Source organism: Canis lupus, chromosome 29 (assembly GCF_011100685.1).
Source record: "Canis lupus familiaris isolate Mischka breed German Shepherd chromosome 29, alternate assembly UU_Cfam_GSD_1.0, whole genome shotgun sequence".
In the NCBI taxonomy this organism is placed as follows: Eukaryota; Metazoa; Chordata; class Mammalia; order Carnivora; family Canidae; genus Canis; species Canis lupus.
This window is the reverse complement of record NC_049250.1, coordinates 17,476,923-17,503,689: the sequence shown is the minus strand read 5'-3', so window position 1 is coordinate 17,503,689 and position 26,767 is coordinate 17,476,923. Positions and strand designations below refer to the sequence as shown.

The window sequence follows — 26,767 nt, the reverse complement described above, 5'->3', positions numbered from 1 at the left end:
AAAGATGACATACACATTGTTCTCTTTCTGTGAAAAATGCTATTGGAATTTTGATAGAGATGCATTGTATCTATTGATGGCTTTAGTGAGTATGGGCATTTTAACAATATTAATTCTTCTGAACCATGAATACAGAATACCTTTCTATTTGTGTCTTCAATTTCTTTCTTCAGAGTCTTATAGTCTTCAGTATACAGGTCTTACACCTCTATTGTTAAATTTATTTCTAAATTTTCTGTTGTTTTTGATGTACCTATAAACAGATTTTTAGAAATTTCTAATAGTTCACTGTTAATGTATAGAAATGCAACTAATTTTTCCATATTGAATTTATATACTGCAACTTTACTGAATTTGTTTATTAGTTCTAATGGATTTTTAACGGGGTCTTTAGGATTTTCTATATATAAGTTCATATCACCTGAAACAAAGACTGTTTTACTGCTTTCTTTCTGGTTTGGATGACTAGAATTTCTTTTTCTTGCCTGATTGCTCTGGATAGCCCTTCCAGAACTATGGTAAGTAGAAGAGTAAGAATGGGCACCATCATCATTATTCTCCAACTTAGAGGAAAAGCTTTCAGTCTTTCATCTTTGAGTGATGTTGGCTCTAGTCTTGTCATATATGGCCTTTATTACTTGGGGGCATATGCCTTTTAGAATCAGTTTGTTGAGTGTTTTTATCATGACAGTATATTGTATTTTAACAAATGCTTTTTGTGTGTCTATTGAAAGGATCATATAATTTTTATCTTTTATTCTATTGTATGTTACATTAATTGATTTGTATGTGTGAAAACCATCTTTGTGTCTCAGGGATTTATGATCCTTATGTGTGTTAAATTCAATTTGCTAAGATTTTTTGAAACTTTTTGCAGCATTTTCATCAGGGATATTGGTTCATTGTCTTCTTACAGTATGCAGATAATGCTGGCCTCATATATTAAGTTTAAGGGAACATTCTCTCCTCTTCATTTTTTTTTAAGAGTTTGATAAAGATTGGCATAAATCCTTTGTAAATGCGTGGTATAATTGACCACTGCAACCATCTGGCTCTGGACTTTTCTGTACGGAGAAGTTTTTTTAAATAAATGATTCAATCTCTTTACTCATTATTGCTCTATTCAGATTTGCTATTTCTTCATGATTCAGTCTGGGTAACTCTGGGTAAGTCTGGGTAATTTCTAGGAAGTTATTCATTTTTTTCCTAAGTTATCCAATTTTTTGGCTTATTTTTAATTTTTTTATTTATGATAGGCACACAGTGAGAGAGAGAGGCAGAGACATAGGCAGAGGGAGAAGCAGGCTCCATGCACCGGGAGCCCGACGTGGGATTCGATCCCGGGTCTCCAGGATCACGCCCTGGGCCAAAGGCAGGCGCCAAACCGCTGCGCCACCCAGGGATCCCAATTTTTTGGCTTTTAATTGTTCAGTGTAATCTCATTATCTTTTCTATTTCTGTAGTATCAGTTGTAATGTCCCTCTTTCCTTTCTGATTTTATTTATTTTTCTTTTTTTCTTAGCCTATCTAAAGTTATTGTCAAATTTTGCTTATTTTTTCAAAAACCGGTTCTTGATTTTGTTAATTTTTTTCTGTTTCTGATCTCTATTATTTTCTTCCATCTGCTTTTTTTTTTTAGAGCTGTTTATTCTTCTTTTCCTAGTTTCTTGAGGTATAAAATTAGGTTGTGTATTTGAAATTTCTTTTTTTTTTTAAGATTTTATTTATTTATTCAGGAGAGACACAGAGACATAGGCAGAGGGATAAGCAGGCTCCATGCAAGAAGCCCAATGTGGGACTTGATCCTGGGACTCCAGGATCATGCCCTGAGCCGAAGACAGATGCTTAACCACTGAGCCACCCAGGCATCCCTCTTTTTTCTTAATCTAAGTATTTTTTTCACTCTTAAATGCTTTTGTAGCATCCTCTAGGTTTTGATACATTGTATTTCTATTTTCATTTGTTTTGAATTTTGTTAATTTCTGTTTTGATTTCTTCTTTGATCAATTGGTTGTTCAGGAGTGTGTCATTTAATTTTTATATATTTGTGAGTTTTCCACTTACTATTCCTAGTTTCAAGCCATTGTGTGCAAAAAAGATACTTGGTATGATTTCAATATTCTTAAATTTGCTAAAAGTTTTTTTGTGACTTGCCATAGGATTTATCTTAGAGAATGTTCATATGCACTTGAGGAGACCATGCATATGGTCTGATGCTGTGGGATGGAATGTTATATATATATGTATGTCCCTTGGTCCATTAGGTCTAATGTGTGGTTCAAGTCCAGTGTTTTCTTGTTTTATGTCTGACTGATCTATCCATCTTTGAAAGTGGAATATTGAAGTCTCCTACTGTTACTGTATTTTTTGTCTATTTCTCCCTTAAGATCTGGTAATATTTGCTTAAAAATTTAGCACTCCAGTATTGGATGCATATATATTGATGATTATTATAACTTCTTGTGTGAATTGATCTTATTATTATTGATGACCATATTAATGACAATATATAATGACCATATTTGCCTCCTATTACCATTTTTGGCTTATATATTAAATATATACATTTCTATTTTGTCTATTATAAATACAGCTGTTCCTGCTCTCTTTTGGCTCACTTGCCTGGAATATCTCTTTGCATCCCTTCCCTTTGAGCTTATGTATGTCCTTAACCTGAGGTGAGTGTCTTGTAAGTAGAACATAGTTGGTTCTTGATTTGGTTTGATTTTATTTGGTTTGGTTTTTCGTTGTTGTTGTTTAATTGGTCAACTATTCTATGTCTTTTGATTGGAGAATTCAATTCATTTACATTTAGAGTTATTATTGCTAGGTAAGGACTTACTCATTGTTTTGTTTTTTTACTGTTTTTGTGGTCCCCTTGTTCCTTTCTTCTTCTCTTGCTCCTTTCCTTTGTGAATTAATGATTTTCCATAGTGATAGGTTTTGATTCCCTTCTCTTTATCTTTTGTGAATGTACTGTCGGTCTTTGCGTTGTGGTTACTGTGAAGCTTATATAAAACATGATTGATAGAATAATCGACTTTACTCTGATAACAATTTAACATCAAGCACATACAAATCCTCTTTATACCTCCACTATATTGTTTTCCATTTCACAATTTGCGTCTTTTTACATTTTGTATTCATTAACAGATTATTGTAGCTATAGCTATTTTTAGTATTTTATCCTTTAACTTTTAGAGTAGCTAACACACCACCATAATACAGTACTAGCTTTTTCTTAATATGACTATATGCTTGCTTTTACCAGTGTGATGTATATTTATATATGTTTTCGTGTTACTGATTAACATCTTTTCATTTCAAATTGAAGAACTCTTTTAGCATTCTTGTAGGGCAGATTTAGTGGTGATGAATTCCCTCAGCTTTTGTTTATTAGGGAAAATATTTATCTGACCTTAATTTCTGAAAGACAACTTGCTGGGTGAAGTATTCTTGGCTGTGAGTGTCTTTTAGCACTTCAAATATTCTATTCTCTTCTGATCCTCAGGGTCTCAGACAGAAATCTGCTGGCAGCCTAATGGTGATTCCCTTGTATGAGAGTATTTTTTTTCTCTTGCTACTTTAAAAAATCTCTCTTTGTCTTTGATTTTAGACATTTTCATTATAATATATCTTGGAGAAGATCTTTTCCATTTGAAATTTTGCGATGACATATTATCCTCATGAACTTGTATATCCAAATATCCCCAGGTTTGGAAAGTTCTCAACCATTATTTCTTCAAATAAACATTCTACCCCTTTCAGGTACCTCTTCTCCTTCTTGGATTCCAGTGGTGTACTCATTATTTCTTTTTCTTTTTTTTTTAAGATGTATTTACCTTAGAGAAAGAGAGAGAAATATCATAAACAGGAGGGGCAGAAGAAGAAGGAGAGAGAATCCCAAGCACACTTTGTGCTGAGCACAGAGCCTGACGTGGGGCTCAATCTCACAACCCTGAGATAAAAACCTGAAATGAATTCTAGAGTCAGATGCTTGACCTACTGTGCCAGTTAGGTATACCCTTCATTATTTCTTTAAATGGTGTCCCATAAGTCCCACAGTTTTTCTCATTCTTCTTCATCCTTTTTTTTTTAATTTTTGTTCATCTGATTGGATAATGTCAGTTGATCTGTCTTCTAGTTCAATGATTCTTTCTTCTGACTGGTCAAGTCTGGTGTTGAAACTCTCTGTTGAATTCTTCAGTCATTGTGTTCTTTAGCCCCAAAATTTCTAGTTGGGATATTTTGTTTGTTTACTCTCTGTTGATCTTATAATTTTATTCTTTTACTGTTTTCCTGATATCATTAAATTCTTATCTCTGTTGTCTTGTAGTTCTCTGAGCATCTTTAGAATAATTTCTTAATTCTTTAAAGGGCAATTTCTGGATCTCCATTTCTTTAGGGCCAGTTACTGGAAGTTCACTGTATTTAAATTTGGTGCAGTCATGTTTCTCTGATTCTTCATGATCTCTGGAGCCTTGCACAGGTCCCTGGGCTTTTGAAGAAGCTGTCACTTCTAGACTTTATGAACTGACTTCAGTAAGTGAGAAAACTCACTTACAGATGGGGGCATATTGTGACCCTGAGTCTAGTGGTGCAGGGTGGTAAGTGTGAGGGCATGTGGTGGCACCTGTCTGGAAGGGCATAATGGCTGTTTGAAGTATAAGTGACATACCGTATTATATTAATTTCAGGTATAAAATATAATAATTCAGCACTTCACAGTGTTGTAAAATGATTGCTATAATAAAACTACTCATAATCCATCCCCATAAAAAGTTTTAAAAAAAGTCTTTTGATGAGATCTTTCAAGATCTGCTCTCTTGGCAACCATCAAATACACGTTGCAATGCCATTCACTATAGTCACCATGTTATACACCACATTTCCATGAGCTATTCATTTCACTGAAATCTATACCTTCTAACCACCATCCTCCATTTTGCCCATCTCCCAACTCCCATTCCTCCTGGCAATCATCACTCAGTTCTCTATATCCATGAGGTTTTTTTTTTTTTTTTTTTTTTTTTTTTAGTTTTTAGTTTTTAAGATTCCACACATAAGTGAGATCATATGGTACTTATCTTTCTCTATCTGACTGAATTTATTTAGATCAAGGTGCATCCATGTTGTCACAAATGGCAAGATTTAATTCTCTTTTAGTGGCTAAGTAGTATTCCATTGTGTATATATCCCAAATATTCTTTATCCATTTGTACATCAATACACACTAAGGTTGTTTCCATATCTTGGCTGTTGTAAATAATGTAGTAAACACAGGGTGCATACATCCCTGTAAGTTAGTGTTTTTGTTTTATTTGGATAAATACCCAGGAGTAGAAATATTGGATCATATGGTAGTTTTATTTTTAATTTTTTGGGAAACCTCCGTACTGCTTTCCACGGTGGCTCCACCAATTTACATTTCCACCAACAGTGTAAAAGGGCTCTCTTTTCACCACGTGCTTACTAAAATTTGTTATTTCTTATCTTTTTTAATAATAGCCATTCTAACTGGTGTAAGGTGATCTCATTGTGGTCTTGATTTGCGTGATTTCCTTGATGATTAGCATCTTTTCATCTGCCTGCTGGCCATCTGTATGCTTCTTTGGAAAAATGTCATTTGAGATCCTCTGCCCATTTTTTAAATGGATTGTTTGATTTGTTCTTACTGAGTTGAGTATGTATGAGTCCTCAATATATTTTGGATATTAACTCCTTATTGGATATATTATTTGCAAATATTTTCTTCCATTCAGTAGATTGCCTTTTTTTGTTGTTGCTGGTTTCCTTTGCTGTACAGATGCTTTTTAGTTTATTCCCATTTGTTTATTTTTGTTTTTGTTGCCTTTGCCTTGGGAATCAGATCTAAGATAACATTATTAAGATCAATGTCAGTGTTTACCACCCATATTTTATCCTAGAATTTCTATGGCTTTTGATCATAGATTCAAGTATTTCATCCATTTTAAGTTAATTTTTGTATATACCATTAGGTAGTAATATAGTTTCATTCTCTTGCTTCTGGCTCTCTGGCTTTTTCCACACCATTTATTAAAAAGACTGTCCTTTACCCATCGTATACATGCATGGGTTTATTTCTGGGCTTTCTATTCTATCCCATTTGATCTATGTGTCTATTTTTATGCCAATACCATACTACTTTGATTACTATAACTTTGTAATATAGATTGAATTCAGGGGGTATGATACTTTCAGCTTTGTTCTTTCTTGAGAGTGCTTTGGCTATTCAAGGTATTTTGTGGTTCCATATGAATTTTAGGATTGTTTGTTCTATTTCTGTGAAAAATGCCATTGGGATTTTGATTGGAATTCCATTGAATCTGTAGATTGCTTTGGGTAGTATGGACATTTTAATAATATCAATTTCCCCAATCCATGAGCATAGATTGTTTTTCCATTTATTGGTGTCTTCTTCAATTTCTTTTACCACTGTGTTATAGTTTTAAATGTATGGGTATTTCACTTCCTTGGTTAAATTTACTCTAGGTATTTTTTTTCCATTTTATTAGGTTTTATTTAATCCCCATCTCCTGTTTCTCCCAAAGCCCCACCCCTGCCCCCCTCTAGTAACCATCAGTTTGTTCTCTATAGTTAAAAGTCTGTTTCTTGGTTTGTCTTCTTTCTTCTTTGCTCATTTGTTTTATTTCTTAAATTCCACATATGAGTGAAATTATACCATATTTATCTCTCTCTGACTGACTTGCTTAGCATTATACTCTCTAGCTCTGTCCATGGTGTTACAAAGGGCAAGATTTCATTTTTTATGGCTCCATAATATTCTATTGTATTAATATGTCATATCTTCTTTATCCATTCATCTATCAGTGGACACTTAGATTGCTTCCATAATTTGGCTATTGTAAATAATGCTGAAATAAACTTAGTGAATTAGTGTTTGAATTAGTGTTTTTGTATTTTGAGGGCTAAATACCTGGTACTGTGATTACTGGATCATAGGCTAGATCCATATTTTAACTTTTTAAGGAAGGTTCCTACGTTTTCCTCAGTGGCCGCACAAGCTAGCATTCCCACCAACATTACACAAGGGTTCCTTTTTCTTCATGTCCTTGTCATCATTTGTTTCTTGTGTTTGCGATTTAGCCATTCTGACAGGTATAAGGATGATGTCTCACTGTAGGTTGTTTTTAAGATTTTATTTATTTATTTGAGAACAGAGGGAGAGTGAGAGGAGAAACAGACTCCCCACTAAGAAGAGAGCCAATGTGGGGCTCAATTCCAGGACCCCAAGATCTTCACCTAGGCTGAAGGAGACAGGCACTTAACTGATTGAGCCACCCAGGTGCCCCTCACTGTAGTTCTGATTTGCATCTCCCTGATGATGAGGGATCTTGAACATCTTTTCCTGTATCTATTGGCTATCTGGCTGTTTTCTTTGAAGAAATGTCTGTTCATGTCATCTGTCCATTTTTAATTGGATTATCTGTGTTTTGGGTATTGAGTTGTATCAGTTCTTTATGAATTTTAGATACTAGCCCTTTATCAGATATGTCATTTGCAAATATCTTCTCCCAGTCAGCAGGTTGTCTTTTGTTTTGTTGATTGTTTTCTTTGCTGTTCAGACAGTTTTTATTTTGATGTAGTCCTAATAATTTATTTTTATGTCTTTCACCTCAAGAGACATATGTAGAAAATGTTGCTACAGCTGATGTCAGAGAGATTGCTGCCTGTCCTCTTCAAGGATTTTTCTGGTTTCAGGTCTCACATTAGGGTCTTTAATCCATTTTGAGTTTATTTTTGTGTGTGGTGAAAGAAATGGTCCAGTTTCATTCTTTTGCATGTGGCTGTCTAGTTTTCCAACACCATATGTTGAAAAGATTTCTTTTTCCCATTGTGTATTCATTCCTCCCTTGTCGAAGATTAATTAACCATGTAATCGTGAGTTTTCTTTTCTATCCCGTTGGTCCATGTGTCTATTTTTATGCCAATACCATACTATCTTAATTCTTACTGCTTCATAATATAACTTTAAGTCTGAAATTGTGATACTTCCAGTTTTGTTTTTCTTTTTCAAAATTGCTTTGTCTATTCAAGGTCTTTGTGGTCCCATACAAATTTCAGGATTAATTGTTCTGTGAAAAATTCTGTTAGTATTTTGATAGTGACTGCATTAAATTGTAGATTGCTTTGGATAGTATAGACAAAATTTTTTCTTCCAACCTATCAGCATGAAATGTCTTTCCATTTCTTTGCATCATCTTGAATTTTATACTTTTCAGAGTACAGGTCTTTCACCTCCTTGGTTAAGATTATTCCTAGATATTTTATTGGTTTGGGTGCCATATAAATGGGATTATTGTCCTAATTTCATTTCTTGCTTCATTATTAGTGTATAGGAATGCAACAGATTTCTTTACATTGATTTTGTATTATGTGTTGATTTTGTACTATGTATGTTGATTTTGTACTATGCGTCTTTACTGAATTTATTAGCCCCAACAGGTTTTTTTTTTTAATCTTTAGGGTTTTCTATATATAAAATCATGTCTTCTGCAAATAATGACAATTTTACTTATTCTTTTGCAATATGGATGTCTTTTATTTTCCCTACCTGATTGTTCTGATCAGAACTTCCAATACTATGTTAAATAAAAGTGATGAGAGTGGGCATTCTTATCTTGTTCCTGATTTTACAGGAAAACCTTTTAGCTTTTCAACATTGACTATCATGTTAGCTGTGGGTTTGTCATTTATTACCTTTATTATGTTGAGGTACATTCCCTTTATCCCCATGTTCTTGAGAGTTTTTACCAAATGATTTTTCTGAATCTATTGATATGATCATGTGGTTTTATTTTTTATTAATGTAATTGATCACATTGATTGATCTGAGAATGTTGAGCCATCTTTGCATCCCCAAAATAAATCCCACTTGATCATGATATGTCATTTTTAAGTATTATTGAATCCAGCTTGCTAATATTTTGCTGAAAAAATTTTGCATCTATATTTATCAGAAATATTGGTTAGTAATTTTATTTATTTATTTTTTACAATATCTTTATCTCATTTTGCTATGAGGGTAATTAAAGCTGGCCTCATAAAATAAGCTCCAAAGTACCCCTCTACTCTTCAGATTTTTGGAATTGCTCGAGAAGGATAGGTATTAAATCATCTTTGAATGTTTGGTAGAATTCACTAGTGAAGCTGTCTGATCCTGGACTTTTGTTTTTTGGGAGGTTTTTGATTACTGATTCAATCTCCCTTCCAGTAATCAATCAATTTGGATTTTATTTTTCTTCATGATTTAGTAACATAGAAGTTTGTATGTTTCTAAAATTTTATCTATTTCTTCTAGGTTTTGGTGTGTAATTATTCATAGAAGTCTCTTATGATCCTTTTTATTTCAATGATATGTGTTACAATCTCTCCTCTCTCATTTCTGACTTTATTTGAGCCCTCATTTTTTTAATTCTGGGTAAGTCTAACTAAAGATTTGTCAGTTTTGTTTATCTTTCCAAGGACAAGCTCTTAGCTCCATTGATTTTTTTCTATTTCCCTTTTATTTTCTATTTATTTCCACTCTGATCTTTATTTCCTTGCCTAACTTTGGATTTTGATCTTTTTTGTGGTTCCTTTAGGTATAGATTGTCTGAGATATTTCTTGGTTCTTAAGGTAGGCCTGTATTGCTATGAATTCTGAGTGGCCAGCTTGAGGGTGCATCTTTCTCTGTCTAGAGAGGTGCATTTATTAATACAAAATGCTTCCTTATCAAAACTTACTGGTATGTAGACTTTTTATAAACCTACTCTTGGGATGCCTGGGTGGCTCATTCAGGTAAGCATCTGCCTTCTGTTCAGGTCATGATCTTGGGGTCCTGGGATTGAGTCCCTCATTGGGCTCCCTGCTCAGCAGAGAGCCTGCTTCTCCCTCTCCCTCTGCTTGCTGCCCCGCCCCCCGCTTGTGCGCGCTCTCTCTCAAATAAATAAATAAATAAAATCTTTTTTAAAGATTAAAAAAATAAATCCCACTCTTTGAGGATTGTCCTTTTACGTTCAGTTTTATGCTAGAATCTGCTCCAGCTCCCAACTTTGAGTCTCGAATCTCAGTTTTATTCCCAATGTGATTTGTAGAGACACCCACAGTTCTGAACCTGGACTACCATCACAGTCAACATGTGTACAGATCTAGTTGCTATTTTCTTTATTTTAGGCTTCTGGGAATTTCCCGTATGTTTTGGGGAGCTCCACTCTACTTTTAAAGACATTTTAGTTATATTTTATTTAGCATTTTCTAGCTGTCTTGTAGCAGGGGAATGTTGAAGTTACCCTGCTCTCTGTATTACTAGAAATGAAAATCTCATGGCTAGGTTATCATTAACATAAAGTGTAGAAACTTGCAGGATTTTCCTTATTCCTAGTATTCTGAAATTTTATAATGATGTAAATTAGTATCGGTCTATTTAATTCATTGTGAACTCAACTCCTTTTAATCTGGAAATTCATGGAAAAGTTCTGAATTTTTGTATTAATGATCTGATAATATTCTCCCTTCTATTTTTTTCTATACTTTTTATGACTCTTTTATTTATCAGAGGTTGGACTGCATGGTTTAACTTATTTTTTTATATTTTCTCTATTTTCCATCTTTTTACCATTTTGTTTTACTTTCTGTGAAATTTCCTCAACTTTGTATTCCAACTACTGGAATTTAAATTTCTTCTCTTCTTTATTCTCTATTTTTTCCTTTTTTAGAGTATTCTGCTCTTTTTTCACCCCATTTCTTTTTCTTTTTCATTGAAGTGTAGTTGACATACAGTGTTATATTAGATTCAACTGTACAACATAGTGATTCAACATTTATATACATCATGAAACAATCACAATAAATCTAGCTGTCATCTGTCACCATACAAAGTTGTTACAATATTATTATGTTTCCTATGCTGTACATTACATCCCTATAACTTATAATTCCCTTCTCCTATTTTTTTCATTCCTCCACCCTTCCCATCTTGTAACCACCAAATCGTTCTCTGTATCTGAGTCTGTTTCTGTTTTGTTTTTTTTAGATTTCATATATCAGTGAACTCATATGGTAGTTTTCTTTCTCCGACTTACGTTATGTAGCATAATACCCTCTAGCTCCATCCATGTTGTGGAAAATGGCAAGATTTCATTTGTTCTTATGGCTGGGTACTATTCTAGTGTATGTGTGTGCACATTTGTGTGTGTGTGGATATATACACACAAACCATATCTTTTTTTGAGGCTATATTCACATGACTTTTACCACTATATTGTTATAATTGTTATTGTCATTATTAATTTTATTGTGCTTAATTTATAAATTCAACTTTATTACAGGTACGTACAGATTTATGTTATTTCTTTCAGTTTGGTGGCATACAATGTTACATTACTTTCAGGTGTACAACTTAGTGATTTGACAAGCTTATACATAATTCTATGTTCACTACAAGTATACCTACCATCTGTCTCATTACATTGCTATTACAGTATCATTGACTGTATTCCTTATGCTCTGCTTTTTATTCCCATGACTTATTAATTTTATAACTAATGATCTGTATCTCTCACTCTCCTTCACCATTCCCAATACACCAGCCCCCTCTCCTCAGGCAGCCATCAGTTTATTCTCTGTATTCACAGTTCTGATTCTCCTTTTTGTTTGTTCACTTCTTTTAGATTGCACTTATGAGTGGAATCACATGGTATTTATCTTTCTCAGTCTCTTATTTCATTTAGCATTACACTGTAGGTCTATCCATGTTCTGTCAAATGGCATGATATCATCCTTTTTATTGCTGTGTAATATTCCACCGTGTGTGCGCGTGTGTGTGTACACCACATTTTCCTTACCTATTCATCTGTTGGTAGACACTTAAGTTGCTTACATGTCCTTGTTATTGTAAATAATGGTGCAGTAAACATAGGGGTGCATATACTGTGTTTTAATTTTCCCTGAATAAATACCTGATTGTAGAATTATTGAATCATATGTAGTTTATTTTTTAATTTTTTTTTATTTTTTTTAATTTTTTTTATTTATGATAGTCACACACACACACAGAGAGAGAGAGAGAGAGGGAGGCAGAGACACAGGCGGAGGGAGAAGCAGGCTCCATGCACCGGGAGCCCAATGTGGGATTCGATCCCGGGTCTCCAGGATCGCGCCCTGGGCCAAAGGCAGGCGCTAAACCGCTGCGCCACCCAGAGATCCCTATTTTTTAATTTTTTGAGAAACCTCCATACTGTTTTCCACAGTGGCTGCACCAGTTTGCATTCTCACTAACAATGCATGAGGGTTCCTTTTTCTCCATATCTTTGACAACACTTATTATTATCTCCTTGATTTTAGCCATCCTAACAGGTGTTAGGTGATATCTCATTGTGGTTTTGATTTGCATTTCTCTGACGACGAGTCATGTTGAGCATCTTTTCATTGGTCTGTTGGATAGGTCTTGGATATGATATGTCTTCTTTGGGAAAATGTCAGTTCAGGTCCTCTGTCTATTTTTAAATTGGATTATTTAGGGGTTTTTTTTGGTGTTCAGTTGTATATCATTTGCAAATATCTTCTCCCATTCAGGTTGACTTTTTGTTTTGTTGATGGTTTCCTTTGCTGGGCAAAAGCTTTATTTTGGTGTAATCCCAATAGTTTACCTTTTTCTTTCATTTCCCTTGCCTCAGGAGACATGTCTAGAAAAATGTTGCTATAGTTGATATCTGTGAAATTACTGCTTGTGTTCTCTTCTAGGAAGATCATGGTTTCAGATCTCATATTTAGGTTTTTAAGCAATTTTGAATTTTTATATGGTATTAGAAAGCTGTTCAGTTTCATTCTTTGGTGTGTAGCTATCCAGTTTCCTCAGCACTGTTTATTGAAAAAGCTTTCTTTCCTCCTTGGCATATTCTTGCCTACTTTGTCATAGATTAATTGACCATATAAATGTGGTTTTATTTCTGGGCTCTCTATTCTGTTCCATTGACCTTGTGTCTATTTTTTTGCCAGTACTAAACTGTTCGGATTATGGTAGTTTTGTAGTTTATCTTGAAATCTGGGATTGTGATACCTCTAGTTTCATTCTTCTCTCAGGATTTCTTTAGCTATTCAGAGTCTTCTATGGTTCTCTACAAATTTTAATATCATTTGTCCTACTCTTGTGAAAAATGCTGTTGGTATTTTGCTAGGGATTGCATTGACTCTGTAGACTGCTTTGAGAATTATGGATATTTTGACAGTATTAATTCTTCCAATCCATGAGCATGGATACTTGCTTCCATATCTTGAATATTATAAATAATTCTGCAGTGAGCATAAGTGTGCTCTTGTTTCATTCTCTTACCTCAGAAACATTCATTGCACTTATTACAGTTTCTTTGACTTCCATCTTCTGCTCTCTTCCATGTATTATCTCTTTCCTCTGAATTCCTTTTTTCTGTTTCTGATATCTCTGTATTCCTCTTTTCTGTTTTCTGGTATATCTATCTCTGGAGATGTCTGCTTACCTTAACTACACATTCATAGTAAGAGCTAGGCACTGAAAAGCCGACAAGAAGAAAAAATCTAAACCACAGAGATATCACTTCACATAGAAATAACAAACGTTGGCAAGGATGTATAGAAAAAGGAACACATGTGCACTATTGGTGGAAATGCATATTGGTATAGCCATTATGGAAAGCAGTGTGGAGGTTCATTAAAATTAAAAATAGAACTACTATATGATCCAGCAACCCCACTTCTTGGGTATATATCCAAAGAAAGTGAAAACATGATCTCAGAAAGATACCTGCACTCCCATGTTTATTACAGCATTATTTATAATAGTCAAGATGTAGAAACAACCTAAGTGTCTGTCAATAGATGAATGGATCAAAAAATGTACTGTGTGTGTGTGTTTGTGTATACACATACACACACAATGGCATATTATTTAATCATGAGAGAAAAGGAAATCCTGACATTTATGACATGTCTGGACCTTGAAGGTATTATGCTAAGTGAAATAAGTCAGATGGCGAAAGGCAAACACCATATGATTTCACTTATATGTGGAATCTTAAACGCTAAAGGAACAGAGTAGCATGGTGGTTGTCAGGGACTTAGTGGTGGAGGAAGTTGTGAGATGTCAAAGGGTACAAATTTCCAGTTATAAGATAAATTTGGGGTATGTAATGTGTAACATTTTGGTTATTGTTAAAAATACTACATTATATGAAACATTCCTAAGAAACTAGATCTTAAATGTTCTTACCACAACAACAAAGAAATGGTAATTAAATGACATAATGGAGTGTATCAAATCACTTATATTTTATAAGTGTATCAAGTCAACATGTTGTATACTTTATTTTTTTTTTAATTTTTATTTATGATAGTCACACACACAGAGAGAGAGAGAGAGAGGCAGAGACACAGGCAGAGGGAGAAGCAGGCTCCATGCACCGGGAGCCCGACGTGGGATTCGATCCCGGGTCTCCAGGATCGCGCCCTGGGCCAAAGGCAGGCGCCAAACCGCTGCGCCACCCAGGGATCCCTGTTGTATACTTTAAAATTATACAATGTTATACATCTCAATAAAGCTGGGGAGGAAAGCTGACCCAAATACAGGCATACAAGGGTGGGACTCGTCAAGGAACTTGACCCAGGACTTCACCCAAGGATTAGTTCATTGCGTACCCCTAAATGACACTATGAACTTTAGTTATGTCAGCTCCATTACATAGGAATTGGTTAAAAGAACTACTTCTTTACTTTCAGTCCTCCAAATAAACCATGAGCATGATTTTGTATAGTGTTATCAAATAAAAAACAAATTCAGAGTTAGGGAAGGATAAACTTTATTCAAAAGAATTATTGCAAATGCAGGAAAAAAGACTACTGCAGTAGGGTAAACATGTCAACCGTAACATGTACAAATCTCAAAAGTCAGAAAGAAAAGGGTTTTTCTTTCAAGAGGAACAGTGAACAAGGCTAGCAAGAACCAGGTATGGGAAAAAAAAAAAAAAAAAGAACCAGGTATGGGGAAGTGGGCTGAAAGGGACTTGATCAGAGGATGTTTCACTATGAGGTCAGTTGATGCTCAGGAAGGACTGTTACAGAGGGGCTATAGCCAGTGAGGGTGGAAAAAAGTTCAGGGCCCTGGTGGAAAGAGAGAAGCTTAATTGTTGAAGTAACAGGCATGTTGTTCGGCGTGATTAATGGGGACAAACCATTCAGCTAATTATTTATGAGACAAAGAATGGGAATCTGAGGGTCTATGCCAGAGCTTGTCATAGGTAAACAAAAAGGGAATCTGTGAGTCTTTTCGAAGTTCTATGAATCATTCATTAGAGTAAGCCATTTAAAAATACAAAGGGGCAGTGGGATCACTGTTTGACAGGGTCATAGGGCTCAGGTAAACTTCAACATAGCTGTTCCATTATTTTTATTTATTTATGTTAGTTCTTCCATTCTTGATACAAACCGCCTTCATATGGAAGTCTCTGAATGATGCCTTTTAAGTCCCCCTTCTCTCTTCTCCTCACCTTTTCCAGGCTAACTCCTACTCCTCATTCAGTATTATGCATAAACAACTCCTCCTAGGAAACTTTTCTCAAACTACCTTCCAGATGTAAATAAACAGTCTTGGTGTGTCTTCCCTTTATAGACTGAGCATGTAACATCTGTTTAGTCCTTGAAGGCCAAGGTATGTCTTACTCATCATTGTATCCTGAGAATATAGCTTGATGGCTGAAACACCGTAGATACCTCAGTAAAGAATGAATGGATGTGGGGTACTTACAGCTGAGTTTTTGAAATCAGTCTATTCTCATAAACAACAGAGAGACAGAACAATCTCCAGATCCTCTGGGTTGTTCAAAGGATGATTATCTGTCACTTGATCACCTGGCCTCTACTTTAAGGATTTCTCACTGGCCTTTTTATCAGCTAGCAATTAATGTGGAAGCAAATAATTATTTTATCATTTTCCAACTCCTTTGGAAAAATGCTTTCAGTAAAGGGGTTGAAAAAAATTAGAATTTAAAAAAAATGAATAGTTACCTTATATATCATTTTCATTACTGATCTAATAAGTCAATAAAACTGATCACTGAAATATGATATTAGTGCAGAATTGTTTAGAAGGCCTTTTTTATAACTCTGAGAGTAATAAGGAAAACATGAATGAACTTGAAAGAGATTTTCCTAGGAAAATGTAAACTTTTATACTCAGAAAAGCACAGTGAGTCTGGCAGAATTATAGAGTATAAGGGAAAATCAGAACTAATGTTCTTCAAGCCCTTTATTTCTAAATAGGAAGATTAAGTCTCTGAAATGTGACATAGCAAACTTTACACAGAACCAGAATGAAGCTATTTCTTTTACTTTCTATTAATTTTCTCACCGAGCCAAAGATGAGGTTTGATTTTTTTGTGATACATAGAATTCTTGTGCAAAACAAACTCTGAAGTGAATTTTCACTGCGTGTTAAACTCCAGAAAATATCCAAAATATAAATGTGTTAACATACTGTTTTTTAGTACACCAAATGAAATACTTCTGAATGTAGCAATCAAATATTATGAAAAAATCGTCTATGTTAAAACCATAAATCATCAATAGAAAATAGAAGGAAATCTCTATTACTTGATGGGAGGCAGCCCAGGGGCTCTTATCTTCAAATGTCCTTATTAATGGATATTCAAGTGATGCATCAGATGATCTCTGATTATTTTTATCCATTCTACAAAGCCAGGCTAAAAATGCTAACTCAATTCTTAAGAATATAATTATTTTAAGCTAGCAAAATATAATGAAATAATATTGCCCTGATCTAATAACTTTCCTGAGTGGTGGCTAAATTCTCAGTCTCAAGTGGAGCAGTTAGAAACCTTTCCTTAGTATTTTTAAGTCTTCAAGTGTTCACTTAGAGAGCAGGAATTAAGTAGTATCAACTCTTTTATATGCTATGCAGGTACTACAGAAAGATGCAGGTGCCAAAGTCAGATGTCATTGAGTTCCTAATTCTCCTTGGTAGACCATCACAAGTCTACATCCTTCATTCTGTAGCCCCAGTGGACCTAGTATTCAAATCACCTCCTCCAAGCCATTCTGGCCTGATAATGCAGAGAGTTCGTACCTCTCATTGGGCATACCATTAGTTATCCCATGACCTTAGTAAAATAGTGATTTTTCCTGAGATGAAGAAAAACAGCTCTGGCAGCCAGGAGCCATCCCAGCACTAACAGCTAGACCTTGGGTTTCTCCTATTAGAACACTTTACAGAGTACCAACACCAGACAAGACCATTCTGTGTTCTTCATAAAATAAGATAAAAATGAGACCCCTGTGATCCTGTCTAAACACAGACCAAAAATATATATATTCCAAATCAGAAAAATGACAAAACCTCCACCTTGTTTGGCTGATATGACTATTGTTTCTTTATCAATTATAGCTCTAATTGTTTCTTTCACCTTGCAAGTAAAATTATCAAGATATCCAATGGTGGAATTCCCTTCATTATAGCATTCAACCCAAATAAAAATCCCAGTTCCTTAAGCCCCACACAAAATCACCTAACACAAACCCAAATCCCATAAGTTCTAACACCATCTTTCTGAGATTACCGCTTGTTGAAACAAGCAAATAAATCTTTTTTGACTACCCATATATTCCAAGAATCTTTGACTGATGGGCTTCAATAATCCTTTCAATTGGTGAATGTACCAATTAATAGTCCAGGGAAATGTTAGAAATCATTTTCTTTTTTTACAACGTGTGTACTTTATTGAATAAATGAGACTTATTATCCAATTATGACAATCAGCATTCAGCCTTGAAGAGAATCGGAGAGAAAACTTGAACATCAAAACAGAGCTTCACCAGGCATTCCCACCTTTACCTAATGTCATAGGAATAATTCTTTTATGATGACTAGTATTTGTCCTAGTAGTATGAATTTCTAATATAATGAAATTTACAAGCAATGCTTTCATTTGGATTTACTTTATCCCGCTGTTGGGCCTCCACTAATTTTTATGATTATTTTAATCCCTAATTAGTTAATATATTTTCATCTTTCTATAATAGTGAAACAATAAGAGTTGCCTAAATTCCTGGAGACTTTGTTGTATTTATTGGGCCTGTGCTTTAGGGAAGTGATAACTTAGCATTTTGTAAGGGAGAGAGACTGAAGCTAGTTAAAATGAGTCCCCAAATTTTAACAACCTACCAATGCCTTTAGTTTACAGGAGATCTCTAGCTAAGTTTCCCTTCTAGCAGCCCCCTGGTATCTGAAATGTTAAGGAGTCCTAAGAAGTAGAACAAGGACAAATAATAGCCACAAAATACAAGCATTTCTTTATGTTGCTGAAGTGGACACTCTAAAATTTAAAGACTTGTGAGTTGGGGCACCTGGGTGACTCAGTTGGTTAAGAGTCTGTCTTCGGCTCAAGTCATGATCCCAGTCCTGGGGTCGAGTCCACATTGGGCTCCCTACTCAGCAAGGAGTCTTCTTTTCCCTCTCCTTCTGTTCCTTTCCCTATTCATGCTCGCTCTCTCTTTCTCTCTCTCTCTCTCTCTCTCTCCCTCCCTCTCCCTCCCTCTCCCTCCCTCTCTCTCTCCCTCTCTCTCTCTCTCCCTCTCTCTCTTTCAAATAAATAAAATCTTTTTAAAAAATAAAAACTTGAGAGTTGAGAATGAGATGAGTAGACAAAATTTAGGTGGCAGACACCCTACCGCTGAGCCACCCAGGCATCCTGACAAAGATCTTAAGATTCAAAAAGGTTAAATGAATTCAGACCAAAAAGACAATTGTTAGGGTAAATAAGAGAGGGTGCTTTTCTGTGCAGTAAGATCTCTGTTATGTGACACGTAAGTGCTTAACACTTTTCCAAACCAAATGTAAGAGTAAATATAGAGTAAGACTCTCCTCTCTCATGCTTCTGTGTTACCTCAAGCAGCTGGGAAGCAGGCCATCTGTTCCCAAGCTGAAGAAACACCAGATCTTCCCAATATCCACATGTAGGACTCCTCTGAAACTGCTAAGGGACACTGACTACACCTTCACTGATATCTGAACCAGCCATGGTTCAGATGGCTGATATGTAATCAGCCATAGGCCTAAACGACAGGTAGATGCTTCATGAAGGCTGGATTAGGCCAATAAATAAACAGCACAAGGGCCAGAAGAGCCATAAAATTCATGCCAGACTAAAATATATTTTTTAATTGCAAAGACGTTATTTTTGAATTTTGAATTATTTATCATTTAATGAATGACCTCTGTTCACCAGGTAGTTTAATTTTTTTTAAGACTTTATTTATTCATGAGAGACACAGAGAGAGAGAAACATAGGCAGAGGGAGAAGCAGGCTCCCTGTGGTGAGCCCGATGCGCAACTCGATCCCAGGGCCCCAGGATCACAACCTGAGCCAAACACAGACACTCAACCACTGAGCCAACCCGGTGCCCCTGGTAAACACCAGGTGCTGTTTAAAGTATTTTATAGATATTAGTTTAAATCTAACAAATCTATAAAATGTATTTATGACTCCATTTTATAAGTGAGGAAACAAGCATAGAGAACTAAAGTAAGTTGCCCAGAGTCACACAACTATTAAGCAGCAAGACTGGGATTCAAACTCATCCTGTCTTGAGTTACAAAATTTATGCTCTTAATGACTGCATTTTCTATAGTCTCTATAATCCCATAACAATAACAACCAGGAAGTGTAACTATCATCTTCATTTTACAGTTGAAGAAAGTCCCAAAGAGATTAAGGAACTTGCCCTATATCACACAGATGCTAACTGTGGAGAGCCTGAATTTAATCATGCAAAGTCAGACTCTAGAGTCCCAGGAATTAACCAGTAGGCTACAGTGGCTTCAAATCCAGTTGTTTGCCTTTCCATTAGGAAACATTCCAGCCTTGTTCATATTTTTGGTTTATTTATTGGTTCTTCTCCTCCTTAAAGCCATCTGTAGGTTTTAATGTCTCAATAAGGGAATAATCTCATTATAGTCGTCATTTTACTCAGAAACACTCAAAGTAGAACTTTATCTTTACTGCTTCCAGATTTTCTTTTTATATGCTTTTCAAAAAGAAAGAAACAATAAATATTTTTTTAAGATTCCACGATGTGCCAGACTTTCTGCTGTGTGTTTTACTTCTATTTTTCCAACTTATCCTACAGAAAAGTATGTAGATAGGTTTTTTAACTATCTTAAAAGTACAAATGAGGAATTTGAAGCTCAGAAATGTTAAAACCTCCCCCAAAGTCACACAGCCAGTATTACCCAGAGCTAGCATCCCAGCTCAGGGCCTTCAGATTCAAAAGTCCATAGTCTTGATCATATACTAAATTACTTCCATTCTTCTTTTTTTTCTTCTTTTTTAAGTAGGCTTTACTGCCACCATGGAGCCCAATGTGGGTCTTGAACTCACAACCCTGAGATCAAGACATGAGCCAAAATCAAGAGTCAGACACTTAACCAACTGAGCCATCTAGGGACCCTTCATTACCTCTACCTCCTAAGTAGATCTGGCTCTATGTGACTAGTAATCATATGAGGAAAGGAAAACATGGAAACAACCACTAGATTCCAAGGCCAGAACTTTTCACAAAGGAGCACCCTTTCCCTGGAATATCAGATGGCTGTTTACAGCAAAGACTTGCAATAGTTGGCATACAATCTGAGACCATCCTGACAAGGTTACTGATCCTTTGTTATCTTTATAAAGTGTTACCCAGCTTTGCCTTTCAAAGACAGTTTATCATTTTATCCAGATGTGATCAGGCCCTAAGGAAATGATGGCAACCTGCCCAGAGTGGGCTGATTTAAGCTTTGAAATACCTGCATATTAATTTATAAGGCAAATAACCCCTGATAGGAAAGACCAGAGTATGAGACCTGCCAACTAGACCTCGTCAAACACTAAGTCAGGAAGTTGGAAGCTGCTTGTTTCACCAGAAGATCCAAAAGACACTTACTCAGTGAGTAAGTATGGGAATTGGAGTTAAGCACATGCTGTGTCACCATTTTGGAGCAGTTCATCTGTGGAAAATTGCCTTTGCCTCTATAAATCTGAGTCTTCTCATTCTTTAAATGTATCTATCATTAACTCCTACCTCAAGGCTTTATTGAAAAGATCAGAAATACCTATAAAGTAGGACATTTTACAAATCTCACATGAGTATTACTGTCCCCTATATCTTGATATAGGCGTGTACCTGCCCCCCAGACTGAAATGCCCATGTCATGTATCCAAGCACTTTTCCCCAAAATTTTACTGGAGAAAAGCTGATAGTACATTTTAACTAACTTTCCTAATATCAAACCAGAATACAATTCCTGATTTTGCAAACTATTTTTGTTAATTTCCTTTAGACCAATTGCTTTCTGACAAAGCAGGTCAGAAAGGCTTCCTAAGAAGTCCTCTGCAGGTCAGTCAGGCAGTAGGATATGTCACTTGGAACCTCCCTGCAGGGAAGCTACTATCTTCTAGAGGATGAGGATTCGTTTTTAGCATACACTCTAGAAAATGACACATCAACTAATTTCCAGAGTGGCTCTTCATATTATTTTCAGTTCTTACGGTTCTCTACCTTCCAAATGCAGCACTATTTCCTCATCTTTACTGGCATTAAGGGATGGCAGCAAACCTTAATATCAAAAAACTGTCTCTATAATGGGTTTAAAGGCAGGTTTCAAAGATGATTAAAGGATCAGAAAATCTAACGTATAGAGAAAAGTGAAAGATACCAGCATACTTTACTAACAAAGGCAAGAAACCAGTCATTCCTTACTGGAAAATGGAATAAGAAAAAATGAAGCTGTGCTGCAGCATAAGAGATCAAGAAAAATGTCTGCAATCTTCTTAAATGTGAATATGAGTTACATTAGGATGTTGTGAACTCTCCTGTTTTAGAGACTTAAAAGATGTGGTTTGGATACATCTACTGGGGACAGGTTTGTTCAGTCCTAGATGTATCCTTGCCCAAGGGCTGACAGATGGATCAAATGACCTCTCAGCATCCCTTCCAGCCCCACACTTCTGTTTTTCTATGATTGTTGGACTAGCATGTTAGCTGAGTCAGATTTGCCCTTGCAACTTAGTGGAGTGCTTTAAAAAATACAGGCAGACTCTTTGTCCCCAAAGCAAATGCCTCTCTACCCTGTTCAAGATTAAATTATACCACTAGAGGTATAGTTCCTTGAGTCACAAAGTATTTTTAGTCTTCTATAGTTCCCAACAGAATGCAGACACTGACATCTAAGTGAAGATAAAGTAACTAAATCTTTTCAGATCAGAAACCAAGGCCCTGTAACAGACTAAGGCTGGAAATGCAGGAAGAAAAGAGTCCCAAACACAGAGAAGACAGAGATATGTCTGTAAAGGCAAACTATACCTAATCAAAAATTGTAGCTCTAGGCTTGTGCAGAACCTAAGGCTCTCTTGCCTTCTAGCTAAGTTCAGTGATGAACATGGAGCACTAGACAAGGCCATGGGAACACCACAGTAAGCCCAACAGACATGGCTCCTGCTTTCCTGCAAAACCCTGAACGTGGGGTGAATATAGAGTGAATATTACATGGGGCCTACACGCATACAACAGTGAGCTGCTGATGTGCACAAGGCACCATTCTGGGCACTTGAAATGAGGTGGTAACTAAATGGAGCTTACATTCTGATAAGATGTAATTACATAATGAAAAAAGCATGAGTTGCTCTAAGAACTCTGACAAGGAGACTGCCCTAGTGGAAAAGTCTGACCTGGGAAAGGGATGTTTCTATTGCCATGTGAAGGCCGGGTAGGAATTGATAAAAGGCGTGCTTGTGTTGGGGGAAATGAGGAAGTACCTGGAGAGTATTCCATTTAAAGTTCCATTTAAATGTTGCCAAGCTACCACAGGTCAGTTGTGTAGTAAAATAAAAGGTAGTTTATGTCCTCCTTTCTCTTATTCAAGTATTTGTGTAATAATATTTAAGAATATCAAAGTCACACAAAACTATTTTTATTTAGTTTTTACCTTGTGGCTTTAATGTATATTGGTCTTTAAACTGTTACTTGTAAATTATGATCAAATTCTATTATGGATACGATCTAATTTGGAGACCTAATTCAAAAATCAAATAAGAGTTTTACTCTGATGATGAAAGCATTGAATCTGGATCTAAAATGTGTTTGGTGTTTTTGAATATAAATAAGGTGACATGTTTCACATTGTGACATGGATCTTTCCCCACCTGCACTGAATATGAATTATAGGTTGGTTCCTGCACTACAGGTGGACCTGTGGCAGCCCAGCAGTATCTCCTATGTATCAAAAGGAGCAGTTACTGATGTCCATATTCTCCAAAATGGTTCCCAAGCCCTGTTAGCATTCTTACAGGAAGCCAACATCCAGTACAAGTAAGCATTCTTTTTCACTTGCTTAATTAATTTGTACTAAACTGAATTGAATGAGAACTGTATTCAGGTTATTTGTTGAGTGCCTACAATAGCATTTCAAGACTATTTTTCAAACTGCAAAAACAGACATGAATGTACTGCATGCAGTAATATGCTTCTTTGATGAGCTTATTAGTGTAATGGGGGAGGGGAAAGGAACCATATTGGCATATCATTTTACCATTACCACTAGGTGATCAGTGTATACACAGAAGGTCTTCTCTGTGTGAGGAGAGGAGAGCAGCCTAGCAATGCCTAGAAAGTGAGTAGGAATGCAGGGGTAGATAAAGCTCTCTGCAAGAGCAATGACCACTAAGTAGACGATGATCCTCAGGACTTGCAGGCAGAGGGCACAGTGCAAGCAAAGGGAAGAAGCCATATAATATACGTTCTGGAACTGAAGTGGTTCAGTGTTATTAGTGTACAAACATGGGGAGTAGAAATAAAAGATGCTGAGGAGGTTGAGGGAAGACCAGGTTGTGGAAATCTGATACACGGGGCTAGGAATTCAGATTATCTAGTGTGTGGTGCCACATACTTGGAGGATGTAAGCAAGGGAGCCAGGTGTAACTGGGGTGGAGTGGCAATGGGAGACTACAATAATAGTCCATGTAAGAATTTGTGAGGCCTTGAGTCAGTACCAGAATAGTGGGATCAGGAGAACATTAAAAAAAAAAAAAAAAAAAAAAAACAGCTAAGGGGCATCTGGGTGACTCAAGTAGTTAAGTATCTTCCTTCAGGGATCCCTGGGTGGCGCAGCGGTTTGGTGCCTGCCTTTGGCCCAGGGCGCGATCCTGGAGACCCGGGATCAAATCCCACATCGGGCTTCCGGTGCATGGAGCCTGCTTCTCCCTCTGCCTGTGTCTCTGCCTCTCTCTCTCTCACTGTGTGCCTATCATAAATAAATAAATTAAAAAAAAAAAAAAAAAAAAAAAAAGTATCTTCCTTCAGCTCAGGACATGATCCCTGGGATCAAGCCCCACCTCAGGCTCCCCGCTTAGTGGGGAGCCTGCTTCTCCCTCTTCTTCTGTCCCCCACCCTGCTTATGCTCTCTTGCTGACTCTCAAGTAAACAAATAAAATCTTAAAAAAAAAAAAAAAAAAAAAAAAAACCTTTAAGAAGTAGTTGATAGACAAAACCACCTCAACCCTGCACTTGCTTAGATGTAGGTGAAAGAGGAAGAAGTCAGTGACAGCCCCAAATCTAAGCTGGGTGATTGAGTAAATAAATTCAAATAGATTTGAATATCTTGAGGTATTTGGTTTGGGCTTTTGTATTCTTCTTAAGAAATAGTTAAGTAGTAAGAATGGAGCAAATGGAAGATAGTCAAAGAAGAAAGGGCTTTTAAGAGGGAGAACATCAGTAGTGCCAAGTGGTGCAGTAATGTCCAGCAAGAAGAGGACTGACCAGTTTCCTTCGGATTTGTCAGTGGAAATTGTGTTGGTAACTCTCCTGGTAGGAATGAGGAATTAGATTATCAGGAGCAGAAAACGTAGACAAAAGTGGATAGGAGGTGAGAACATGGAGAAGCAGAGCAAACTACCGCTCTTAGAAATTAAAAGAAGGAGAGAGGCAGAGAATGAAGAGTGACTACAAGGAGATGTAGCATCAATGACTGCTTGAAATTTGGGATTTTAGGGGATAGGGGGCAATTTTGGTATATCTGTGGGCTAAGGGATGGGTCCACTAGGGAAGGAGCTGTTGATGGTACAGAATAGAATGCACCAGTGGAGGAATGGATTTGAGCACTAGGGAAGGATACCTTATCCAGTAAGACTGAAGAAGTAAATGCAAGTCTCATTAAAATTATAAAGAGGGGAAAAAAAGATTATAAAGAGGATAGTCAACAACTTGAAAGAGATCATAATCATAACTAATGGCTAAATTTTCTACATGGAATAGGAAGAAAAAAATATCTCCTGAAGGTGAAGAAACAAGGGCTGAAGAGTGTTACCAAGAGAAAAACTGGGATAAGAACCAATAAAATTGGTTGTTGAAAAGAAGGGAGATTGTAGTACTCATACAGAGTTGAGGTTTTGTTGGATTAGGACCACAGAAAGGTCAGGATAGCAAGGAAGTTGAGGTTCTTAGTGGGATACTGGTTGAAATATTCACCTCTGGTGTCAAATCTGGATAGGAAAGGAGAGGAGTCAGGAGGAATGATGGAGTCAAATGGAAGAATCAAGAAGAGTATAACAATCCTTATATTGAAAGCAAATTTAGCATGACTGAGGGCAACAAGGAAATGGAAGAAAACTTTGACCAAGTGTAGGCTAAGATCAAGAGTCCTGGCATAGAAAAAAAAAAAAAAGAGTCCTGGCATAGAACATTTATGACTGGTGACAAGATTCAGGAAGTAGTCATGGAAGATTTGGCTAACGTGGAGTGTAAATTACTGAGACTGATGTGGTTGAGAATGGATGGACTAAATCACCAGAGAATCAATACAGCAGGGTTTTTTTTTTTATAAAGCTTTTATTTATTCATGAGAGAGACAGAAGGAGAGGCAGAGACACAAGCAGAGGGAGGAGAAGCAGGCTTCATACAGGAAGCCCAGTGTGGGACTCGATCCCAGGAATCCAGGATCAGGCCCTGAGTCAAAGGCAGATTCTCCAGGCATGCCACTCAGGTGTCCCCAGTACAGCAGTTTTGAATCTCCTTGGCTGATGGCAAGATTAGAGATAAAGAGACAGAATGTGCTCCTGGAATGGGAGTATCAGAAACTATCCAGAAATAGTAAGGAAAGAAACAAGGAATAGCATGATGCCAAAGGCAGGATGAGCTTTTTCTGGAAGGAGATTGATGTGGAAGGAGAAATGGGGGTTCAGGGGAATGCTGACCTCCTTCCCTTCTGGTCCCATGATAGATGGAGTGGCACGAGAGAAAGCCACAAAAGAATCTGTCCTTGAGAGAGTCCAATTTCTGTTAGGGCAAGAATATGAGAAGGGAGTGTTCTCTGAAGAGATGAGAATGTAGGAAGTGTATTTACAGTAAAAGCAGGATCCTAGCAGGCACAAGGGAAGAGGAAGTGGTGAAGAGATAAAGAGTCAGTGCAGGATCTGGAGGGAGAAGTGCATTGTAGTGTATTAATGGGGAGGAGGAATGACATACCTTTTATTTGGAAACCTACAATTTCAGGGCTGAGAGGCATGATCCTAAGTGACTAACCTCAATTACTCCAACTTTTTAGCAAATGGTTGTACTGTTAAAACTGGCAGGAAGATCCCTGATGATGTCTGGTAAGGCCTGGGATGGGCTCATGGCTCTGTGAGTGGATGGTAAAAGCCTTAGTCTCCGTGGAAGGCTGAGCCA

General features: G+C 36.5%; 1 protein-coding gene across 2 annotated transcripts in view; it reads left to right on the top strand.

Moving 5' to 3' along the window:
- Nucleotides 1–26,767, top strand: part of CPA6 (carboxypeptidase A6) — a 336,470-nt gene that overhangs the window by 217,423 nt on the left and 92,280 nt on the right. For both annotated transcript variants that reach the window (XM_038579473.1, XM_038579472.1), the window contains exon 3: nucleotides 23,292–23,416. In XM_038579473.1, the coding sequence (XP_038435401.1) occupies nucleotides 23,292–23,416 (125 nt within the window). The remainder of the gene's footprint in view (nucleotides 1–23,291; nucleotides 23,417–26,767) is intronic.